The sequence below is a fragment of the Xiphophorus couchianus genome, chromosome 11 (genome assembly GCF_001444195.1).
Source record: "Xiphophorus couchianus chromosome 11, X_couchianus-1.0, whole genome shotgun sequence".
Taxonomy (NCBI): Eukaryota; Metazoa; Chordata; class Actinopteri; order Cyprinodontiformes; family Poeciliidae; genus Xiphophorus; species Xiphophorus couchianus.
Window position 1 is genome coordinate 26,314,615 of NC_040238.1, and position 11,176 is coordinate 26,325,790.

General features: G+C 42.1%; 2 protein-coding genes across 2 annotated transcripts; one reads left to right on the plus strand and one right to left on the minus strand.

The window, feature by feature from the left end:
• Positions 1–740: 740 nt before the first annotated feature.
• atg101 (autophagy related 101) lies at positions 741–2,058 on the plus strand. The gene is made up of 2 exons (XM_028030706.1): positions 741–1,298; positions 1,403–2,058. The coding sequence occupies exons 1-2, from the start codon at positions 1,047–1,049 to the stop codon at positions 1,796–1,798; spliced, it is 648 nt and encodes a 215-aa protein (XP_027886507.1). The 5' UTR covers positions 741–1,046; the 3' UTR covers positions 1,799–2,058.
• A 539-nt stretch (positions 2,059–2,597) lies between these two features.
• Positions 2,598–11,128, minus strand: zbtb21 (zinc finger and BTB domain containing 21). The gene is made up of 2 exons (XM_028030696.1): positions 10,977–11,128; positions 2,598–7,587 (listed from the first exon to the last, which is right to left on the minus strand). Exons 1-2 carry the CDS (start codon positions 10,978–10,980, stop codon positions 4,541–4,543), a joined length of 3,051 nt encoding a protein of 1,016 aa, XP_027886497.1. The 5' UTR covers positions 10,981–11,128; the 3' UTR covers positions 2,598–4,540.
• Between the last annotated feature and the right edge of the window lie 48 nt (positions 11,129–11,176).

The window sequence follows — 11,176 nt, forward strand, 5'->3', positions numbered from 1 at the left end:
CGCTGTCTGTCTTTAAATCCTGGCTGAACGCGCTGCTGTTCAGGCATTTGCAGGATCTCTTTATTTTTATTTTTTTAATTTGGATTTTTTTTTTTAATTTAAAATGTATTTTTATTTTTGTGAGGTGACATTATGTGTCCTCAAAGCACCTTTTAAATAAAATATATAATAATTATTATTATAAATAGTTATACTGCTTCGAACAAGGACGTTGCCATGGTTATTGCTTCACGTGGTGGCAGACTTCCGTGTATTTATACTAATTTACATATCAGTACACATTATACAAAAGTAAATCCAAACATTATTATCCAGATGTCATTCTATTGTAACTGTAAAGTTGTTTGTGCAAAAATTACACCACTGAACACAATATTAAAAGGACTCTGAACTATATCCGATCAACTCAATCTAAAATGACAATAATAATTACTTTGAGCTCTAAACAATCCTAAAATACAGTCTGTGACGCATGCAATTTTTTTTTAGAATAATTAAACTTTGTTCAAATCTAACAAAATTTATGTCAAACGTTTGCGCAGCAACATTTCGTTTGTGCTGCTTTTGCTTTGAAGATATTAATGATGACTTCTGGAAACTTTTTCAAATTAATATTAGTAATTAATATTAATATCCTTAAAATGATAGATTCTAATCTAGCTAAACTAAACTAGCGCTTGGTAGTCCTGGTCCTTCAAAACAGCGGAGCAGCCCTTTATTGAGTCACGGCGGAAGCTTCGAATGTGAAGCCAACTTCAGCGTATTTGTTCGTCCATTCTGGTGTAGCAGCAAATATCCAGCTAGCTGTATTACGCTGGTGTTTATCAGCCCTCTTATGTTTTCCTAGACATAATTGTCTAGGAAAACATTAGATTTTTTTCAGTCGAGCACATCTGAAGTGTTTTATTGAACGGTGTAAAACAGTGCGGAAGTCTCCGCCCCTTTTTAGAGGTAAACAAAATATACCTTCGTCATCCCACCGTAGGAGCTACCGTGACTCTGGCTGTATTTGCTCAGCTGTAAATGGAAATAAGCAACTATTAAGCATGAATTGTCGCTCGGAGGTTCTGGAGGTCACGGTGGAGGCTCGCCAGGTGGAGGAGGCTATGCTCGCCTTGCTACACACCATTCTGTTGCACCGAAGCACGGGCAAGTTTCACTACAAGAAGGAGGGCACCTACTCCATCGGCACCGTGGGCACTCAGGACATCGACTGCGATTTCATCGACTTCACCTTTGTCAGGGTTTCCTCCGAGGAGCTGGACAGGGTGATCAGGAAAGCGGTGTCTGAATTCAAGGCAAATGGGCGGCTTCGGCGTATGATTATTGGCCTTGTCGTGTGTAAGGAGGCCTGGAAAATGCTCATTATGACCTGTTTTCGTCTGTGCTTTTATACCCGCAGGATGCCCTGAGCAGCGACGGCATGGGGCAGATCTCCCTGGAGTTCTACCAGAAGAAGAAGTCTCGCTGGCCCTTCTCCGACGAGTGCATCCCCTGGGAGGTGTGGAGCATCAAAGTCAGCGTGGTCAACCTGGCTAATGAGCAGGAGAGACAGATCTGCAGGGAGAAAGTGGGCGAGAAGCTCGGGGAGAAGGTGATCAACGTGGTGGAGGTCATAAACCGCCACGAATACCTGCCCAAGATGCCCACCCAGTCTGAAGTGGACAATGTTTTTGACACCAGTCTGAAAGATGTGCAGCCGTACCTGTACAAAATCACGTACCAGATCACCGATTCTCTCGGAACTTCCGTGAGCACCACCATGAGGAGGCTGATAAAAGACACTCTGGCCTTGTGAGGATCATCTTCTTAAATCACTAAATAGTTATGTTTTTTTTTTTGTTGCTGTCAGCAAAAGACGTGTCAGCTCTTCTGCTGTAGGTTTGAAGCAGCGTCTGTTATCACTGGTGTTAATGTAAGATGTGATTCTGCACCGTTTCTGTTCATTTGTCAATTATGCACTCTGTTTTCGAAGATCTGAAATTGCACCTATAGCAGCACAGCATCCAACAGAGCTGTAAATAGTGTCACATTTCCTAATAAATTATTCTAATCAAACTTTGCAGACTGAAATGGACAAACAGAAACAGCTTGGTTTTGGTGCAAATGATAAAAAGCTGAGTTTGGGAAAAAGATTTCCTCACTGACGAGAGAGAGAGGGGAAAAAAAGCAGCTTCCTCTGCGTGCATTTTCAGGCGAGGGTGACCTTACATGCAGGTTAGAACAGGATTTCCAGTTTGTATTTTTTTTTTTTCTCCAAATTAAAGCTAACACATCCTAAGTTCACTCCCTGGTTTCCAGTCAGAATGTGTCACGGTGGCCCACAACCTGAGAAACATCCTCTGCAAGCTTAAACTGTCTGCCCACAGGAAAACAACATGTGGAATTACTTCGCTTCCGCACACGTCAACCAGGCGTCTAAAGATATTTTCTGGCAGGTGAATGTTGCGCACAGGAGTTTATATCAGCTTTAAAGAAGTTAGGTTTTTTTGTCTATGTAAGAAGCAGCAGTTATGATTATAATTACATATTATCCAAATTTCTTATTAAGTGAGCTACAAGATCAGTGATGAAATAATTCACAATACCACCGCTGGTCGTATCTTTACTCCACTGTTACTCTTTATTACAGAAGTGTAGCACAAAATAAACGTAGAAATCTTCAATACCAAAGTCTCCAAAAGCAACAATTATGCAACCAATGCCGATACAAATATCAATTATTGCAGTAAGAGCACAGGAAGAGTAAAAAGATCCAACTTCTGTTTACTAACAAAAACAAACAAAACAAAAAAGAGAGGTACAAAAATTGAGAATATAAACACTTCCATTTACACAAATCGAATCAATTCGGCGACATTTTTTTTTTCTCTCACAAGATATTAAGAGCACTAGTAGCAATACAGACTTTCTGCAGAACATCACTATGCAGCTTTTTTTTCTGCTGAGAAAAAAAAAGAGAAACAGAAACCAATTTTGACTTCTACATGGCAGCAGTCAGGATAAATTGACAAAGAATTTAATCCACCAAGGCAGGAATATATGCTAATACAAGAATACAACTGCAAAACTGCTGGAATACAATCATAATAATCTATTTTTCTTTTTCTTTTTTTTTTTTTTTATAAATTTGATAATTCGGTTGTGGGTTACTTTATCTAAACATTAATCACCTTAAAATGCCTGAGTCACGAGTTCTCTGAAAATTATTTGTGCTTTTATGTGAACTAAGATAAACAATAAAACAACAAAAAAAAACCACATAAGGCCATCAAAACAGTAAAACATGAGTAAATCTACCGGCGTTTGGTTGTCTGTATGAATGGTTCTGCAGGTTTAAACGCAAAAAGAGTTGAGAAACAGAAATAGTTTGTAGAATTTTAAGATTAGACAGTAAAGTACAGCTATAAAACCATGAACTGTATTCAGCAAAACATAATCTTTTAGTTCCAACTGGCTGCCTGTACTGTGCATATAGATGTGCCGAAATGCATCGGCAAACCTGGCGAAAGGCGGAAAAAGACTTAATATAAATTCATTCTTTTTGCAGCAGCATAAGAAACTTAGAATTTAGAAAATCTTATCCAAAACATAATCAACACTGAACTGGTTCACTAAATCTACCTTCTTCCCTGGATTAAAAACAATGATTTCTTAATATGGGCTATAATAGTTAAATCTTCTTAAAGGTTGTATTTTTCTATGTTCTTCGGAGTGCTGTGGCTGTAAAAGGTGAGTTTATTTAATGCCTTTTCTACATCTTTACCTCTGTTGGTAAGAACATTTGATTAATGATTGGACTGGACCACCTAATTGAACATTATTTACTGGGCTAATTATTAGAAAAATCCATGAACTATGTACTTGATCTGGTTTAATAGCACAGGAAATCTTATCCAGTGAACACATTGAATGTTGAAAAGGCAGTCTGAGAAAAACACATAATTTTTAACATTTCATTTTCACTTCATACAACTAAATGATCTGAAGCACGGCGGTCCGCGTTGTCCTATAACGGAGGTAAGCTTTTAAACAAAGTGCATATTGATTACATCATTGAGGCCACCAATAGTATCTTAAGAGACGCCATTCACACCAAGAGAAATAGCCAACATAAAAGGAAAAAGCATTATTATTTACTTTAACAGCAGCCTGATAACCTTAATGCACCTCCACACACACACTCTGAAAGAACAAGGTACGTGGCCGTTTCTTCTTCTTCACAAAGCAAAACCAGCTGAAATAAAGAGGGTAACAACTCTGAACCTTGTTTTTACAAAACACATACTTAGGTAAATACAAACAACTCAAGATGTTGAAAAGACATATCTTTATATAAGTTTTCAAAGAATTAACTGCTTGTATTATCTCACAGAGGAACCTAGCAATTGATTGCACATTCATCTTTACACCTTTAATAAACATGGCCACTTTGAAATATACAACTGGAGGCAAGCAAAGAAGCTTTACATTCAGAGTCTGGTTTGTGGATGTGCTCATCTTAACATGAAGAGTTCAGGGAAGGGCGGCGCTGTCGGCCCTACATGTGGCTGTGGCTCTGCTCGTGGCTCCACAGACTGAATGCCGTCTTGAAAGTTCTGTGGCAGAGCTTACACATGTACTGCCTCTTAAACGTCAGCGCAGACAGAGACGGTGCGTGGTAGAAGAGCGTGTCCGGCTCGTGAGGGCCGCCTGGATTCTCCAAGCTGTTGGATCTGGACAGGGAGCCACCGTGGCCGCTGGGTTCCACCCCAGGCCTGCTTGCCTTGCCTGCTGACGAGCCGCAGGGCTCTGGGCTGCTCGACTCCTCCGGGATGGTTGCCGCTGCTGGTGCCTGAGGGGATCTGAGCACAGAGGCTTGTGGAGAACGCCGCTCCGAGTTTTGGGGAGTCAGAGGCGGGGAGGGAGACAGGGGTGGAGCATGCATGTTCATCTCTTTGGCTCCGACTTCACTGGCTGTCGACATGTGGGACTGGAAGTGGCTCCAAAGGCGGAAGTTGGTCCTGAAAGCTTTGTTGCAGATGTGGCAGATGAACGGTTTGATGTGGCACAGCAGCTCCTGGTGTCGCTCCAGGTCTTTGCGAGAGCTGAAGAGGTTGCCGCATTTCTCGCAAGGCCGCACCCCGTGTTCCTCAGGCCCAGCCTTCCCAGCCTCTGAACCGTCCCTCTCACTCACCGCCTCCTCCAATGGCTCTTCCTTCACAACCAGTTTGCCGTGGTGGCCCATGCTCAGGTCCTCAGGCACGTAGGACGAGGAGTCCTCGGAGTCATACATGGGTGGACCCGATGAGTCGCTGTAACTGATGTTCTCTTGAAAGTTCCCAGGCGCTGAAGCCTCGTCACTGTAAGGCTCCTCTCCCAGAGCGTCGGGCGCCTCTTCATCGATCTCTGGTTGCTTCAGGTGAATCTGATTTTTACCAGTCATCATGTTCTGGTTGTGGACTTCCACCTGGTGGCGCCAAATGCTGAAGGAAGATTTGAAGGTGCGCATGCATTCCAGGCATGTCAGTTTCTTGTACCTGCAATGGGCCTCGTGGTCCTTCTTGACAACTGGGCTCGAAAAGCGGAGGCCACAGTAAGGGCACACAGTTGCGTGTCGACAGCCTCTCTCGTGGTCGCCCTGCTCTACGAGTGATGACAGCTTAACATTACATAGCCTGCAGGAGTAAACACCAGTGTCTGTGTTGTTCTGTTGAAGGATCTCATCCTGTTCCGGATAGAGGACACTCTCACTCCCTGTGTCCTGGTTGGCCTTTTCAGCAGGATGTGTCCTTAAATGCAGCCTGTACTGGGACTGGAACACAAACACTTTGCCACAGTAGGGACACACAAAGCTGGACCTTGATCTCTTTTTGGCAAGAGAAGGAGACTGCAAACCCTGCTTATTCCTCTTCAGCTTCCAGAGCAAAGCCTTCTTTATTTCTCGCTCTCGCACAATGTCTATCAGCTTCTTCTGGAACTTCTCATCCAGCACAGACGAGCTGGAGGATGAAGCTGGGTTCTGAACCACCCCATGCTGGGTTTGGCAGTGAGTCCACACTTTGAAGTTAGTGTGGAAGCGCTTGTGGCAGATGTCACAAGCATACGGCTTCTCCGGATTGTGATACATATTGACGTGACGATGCAGTCCGGCACTGGAGCGGAAAACCTTTAGGCAGTTCCAGCATTTAAAAATCTTATTCGGAGATGGTTCTGCGTTGTTCTCACCGGGGTCGCTATTTGCATGCTGAGGTTCTGTCTCCTGTGAAGTAACGTGTTCTTTGAATACTTTACTTTTTTTAAATGGGTACCTTCTGTTGTCAGGCCGCTCCTTCCTCTTACCTGGAAGACTAAAATCTGTCCTGGAGCCCTGGCTGTAATTTGTTTGAAAGTCTTTGAGATTAACTGGCAGAGCATCTCCAACCGTGATCCGAACAATGTCCATGGGATCGGCGAGGGGACTGCTCGGCTCAGCTTTCACACTGACATGTTCTTCTACCTGAGTTTCCTTATCATACCTGTTGAGATATTTGGACCTGAGAACCAGAGGGGATGCTCTAGTCGAGTTGCCATTGTGGGCGAACGTTTCAGTTCCTGATGCCTTTGAGGCAATTTTGACAACTGATTGTTCTCGGTTTTGGAGATCTTTGAGTTCCAGCGTTGGGGAGAAAACTGGAACAGGGCTGTCCATGGACAGTGATCTCCGGAGTAGGCTTTTTATGAGTGGGCCGCTCCGGTCAGTGGCCTGGCTCCGCTCTCTGGCCTGACCCTGGAAGGGAACGTTATTATGATAGTGGTGGTCGAGTTCTTCGATCTCCTCTTTGGTGTCCTGGTCAGAACCAGACTGTAGGCTGACGTGCTGCACATCAGCGTCACTAAAAGACACAGATGATGTCAGCTGAGGCCTGACTGATTTGATGTGTGATAAATTTCCTTTCAGTATGGTGGAATATGGATATCTGGACTTCCTCTCCGGGGGTTTGTTCTGCTTGGATGATTTCCCGCTGGTCTCAGAGTTCTTGACCGACTCATGCGAGTTGTGTTCTGATGGAAGCTGAGTCGTCCCTCGAGGAGAATAAGGAGATGGAGATCTCTCTGATGTTTTTCCTTGATAATTTGAGTGAGAGGGGTGGGCTGTGTTGTTCTGGACCCGACACACAATAACGCTCCTTGTCTGGGCATCGTTTTCATCCCCCTCTGAGTACGAGAGCCGTTTCCTGGACACGCAGTAGGATGCATGAGGCCTCGTTGACACAATGTTTGTAAGAAATGGGATTCCAAGGCTGTAGCCAAGCTCTTGAATGGCTGCCAGGCTGCCTTTGTCCACAAAAAGAGAGGAGGAGTAAATGTAATTCAGAACCATCTCAAAGGCGTCGGGTTCACAGAAGTCCAGGTTCACAACTCGTAGAGAGTCTCCACCCATCCGTGTAAAAAGAGACTGAAAATACTCGCTACTGGCAGCAAGTACACTCTTATGGGCCTGGTACCTTTGGTCTGCCACAATCAGGATCACATCGCACATCTGGCCCCGCAGCCGCTGCTCATTGAGAACCCCCAACACTGAGAGGGCATGGGAGGGGTTACTGTAATGCACAAGGCTCTCCATGGCTGAAAGAGAATACAGATGTACATTAATTCATAGGCTTTAATATTGGGTTTTCATTACAAATGAGCAAAAAGAATAGCATAAACAAAATAAAAGATAATGATTGACTTATTTCTGTCTCTTCAACTCAATATGATGTTAAACAGATATTAATTTTATCAGTTAGCGCAAATATCTTCCTCCAGATTATTCTTCTAAACTTTACGCAGAGAGATTAAACAAAAGCCAAACATATCTCAGAAATCTACCAGATATAAGATGCCATCTAATAGCAAACTGTGGAAATTATAGAAGTAATAAAACTGATTTTATTTTTCACTTTTCATCCTTGTAGGGTTATAAATGTTTCCATATGTTGATACAATTACTTTTTTCAGGAGGGGTTGGAAATAAAACAAGTTACTTGAAATAGGTTTTAAACATATACACTTCCATAATCCAAATAGGGCAACATATTTCCCCACAGAATCAAATATTTACATACATATCCTTTACAAACATTTGGATAAATGTCCTTCAGTAATCTGCAGAGAAACCCCCAGCGTTTTGTAGCCATGAAGAAGTAAAAATAGTGGCTTTGATGTGTTTTTAAGAATTTCCACACATTTTCAGTAAAGATGAGGTCTGATCCATTCTAAAAGCTTCATTTTGACATACTTTATCCTTTTCCAAAACTAATTTTATGTGGGTTTGGGAGTGCTGTTTACCTTTTGGAACACCCAGTTATGGCCCAGTTTCAACCATCTCACTGTTCTATCCCCAGTACAACCAGCATCTGGAAGTACTTCATCATGATACTACCACCACTATATTTGAAGCATTGTTAGGTTTAAAAGCAACACCTTGACTTCTCCGAACATTCCTCTTCTCATTGTGGCCGAGTAGCTCAAACCTTCTCTTTTCTGACTACAGAGCTTAAACAGCTGATTTCAATAAAACTGATAAACGCAGCCTAACTCAGACTTACCCCAGGACCGTGTCGAAGCTACAAAAGGTGTGTGGCTTGAATCAAATATTAGTATGCATCTGCTTGAGCCTCTATGTATATGTGGATTAAAAGGAAATGCACAATGAATTCAAAAGTAAGGGCCAAATTCTTACTTTTAAAAGTCATGGAGGTTTAATGTTGCCATTTTCTGACTGTTCATGGACATCTGTAGCAATTTATCCAAAGTATTTTTTAAGAAATGACATATAAAAAAGACAATTGTAAGTTATCATTTCTGACGTGTTTCACAGGAAGATGGACTGCTCTCATAGAACACCTATAAAAGAATCAGACAGTTACGCTGGCTTGTTCAAAGCTAATATTCACAAGAATAAAAAAACAACAACAACAACAAAAACCCAACAACTTCCCAACTGATAAACGTAGCTATTAATATGCCTGCAGTTTAACCCAGAGACATGTTTACTGGATGATCTACAGAGAGCAGGAGATTTTTTTTAAACACAGTGAAACAAGTTCTAACCATGGACAATCATTGGTAATTATGGGGCATTACATCATTTTATCAGTCTGCGTACAGGAAAACGCTGTTTTGTCAAGCTGCTGTCAGGCACCAGTCAATGCAGGAAGTATAAAAAACACCCTTCAATTAAAGTTCAACACAACACCAACCTGTGCAGACAATTATCTCTAATCATATAATAATAATAAAAAATAACATGGCGCTTCAGCAGAGGGAAAGCCATAAACTTCAGTGTGCTGATGCCATCCTGCAAAGAGCAGATCAAATTTCCTCAGCAGAGAGGATAAAAGAAGGCCTCATTTAGAACAAGGAAAATGTATTTGGTCACAAAAAATACAGCAGAGTCATTAAATTATTAATGATAAAAATACATACATGTGTCTAAATGAATCACTAGTCCGTGTTAGTACCGCTTAGATCATAGTATCCTAAATTTCTGTGCAGTTACTGTGATGCAGAATTTCTTTAGAAGGCTGTCGGACTTTCAGAATCTCGTACCGACACACCATTTATGAATCCAAGCTCAGAATTATGCTTTGGTTTGGTGCTGCAACTTGTTTAGGAATACCAGCAGACAAACATAAACAGTGACTCCAAATATATGGTCATTGCAGTAAAAGCATACCTGCTTACACTAATGAAAATGATTAGTTTACAGTACATAAAGGAGTATGTTTTTAATAGCTAGTTCAGATGTAAATAACAGCTCTGGATATGATGTAGTACTCCAGAAGATATATGTGAGTACTACGTAAAGAAAATTAAAGAAATTTTAGAAAAGTAAAGTAGCCGTAGAAAATGCTAATTTTAAAGATTGTCATAAGTTAGAAGTGATGTAACCTTAAATAAAATACGAGCATTCCATTGAACTTTAAATCTGCAAATACTGCTTGCAAGATAAACTGTCTATAAATAATTTGGATATAACATAATCTGTAAATTCAACAGTGACTTAGACTGATATTCCCTCTGTTTACTAGCATTTGTTCTTGTCATACTGTTTTTAAATTGCATGCTATTTTATTCTTTTTGGTTTTAAATGTTATACTTTTTATACAGTGTATGCAGTGGTACATGACATTATTTGCTGTTTGCGATATTTCGAGTTATATACTGAGTTAAAATCCTTTATTAAAGATATATCTCCAGTCTAACCCATTGTTCAAAATAATAATTGTTCACGTGAGTTATTGACATTTACTTTGAAAATTTCCAACGGAAAAGCAATTTTCTTCTGTTTTGCACATTGACACGACACATTCAATAAATGTTAATGGGGAAAAGCTCCATTCATTCATTAAAAAGCAGACAACGCCAGGTCGATTCCAACATTAAACTTATCGGGAATCTGAAGGGGGAAACAGAAAATGCCGCCGTAGCAGTTTTTTTTTTAAGAGGAAGCTAAATGAGGCTTATTAGACATGGCTTTTAGTTTCTCCTGTCAGAACTTCTCGGACAGAAACGACTCGTTCAGTTTAGGACGCACTCGCTTGCTTCCTGCGTGTCCGTGGACGCGGTGTGACACAGCAGCGGAGCTCCGACGGCTCGGCTCCCTGCAGCTCCGTCACTCCGGGGGGAGAGCGGAAAAGTTGAGCGCGCTTCTCTGGACGCCGCTGTTAATCCCAGAAAGCGGGTCGCTGGAGTGAGTTGGGAGTGAATTAGAGCCGTTATGTTCAGTAGAAGTGGCGTTTTCGTCTTTTAGCCACTCAAAAGGAGGGCAAACGCACACCTGCCCGTCCTGACACGGCGCAGTCTGCCACACGGGCTCGGAGCGGCTCGGCTTTTACAGCAGCTCAATCCCCCCGTTTAGAGTTACGTCAGCGCGGAAAAGGGAAAAAGCCTCTCCTCAACAGCACTTAGCAACTCTGTGTCTGGCTCTTTCTGTCCAACGAGAAATGCTGTAGCCTGGCCACACTTACCCATCCCGTCGTGAAAACGGTCTCGCCTCCACGCAGCCAGGACTTTCTTCAGTGTTGTGTAGCTTTCAGCCTGCTTGTCGTGATTCCATCCATCTTGAATTTGACGTCATCCCACACCAGGGATGAGGTCATCGCAAAGACCGCTCGTCACGTGCGCTGGGCGCTGATAGGCTGATTAAGTGACAGAAGGCGGGTTCAAC

Bases quoted from the DNA above. Each gene is read 5' to 3' on its own strand.
- atg101 (XM_028030706.1), top strand. From the start codon at position 1,047: ATGAATTGTCGCTCGGAGGTTCTGGAGGTCACGGTGGAGGCTCGCCAG. The intron at 1,299-1,402 runs GCAAATGGGCGG...TTATACCCGCAG, and splicing joins AAGCGGTGTCTGAATTCAAG to GATGCCCTGAGCAGCGACGG.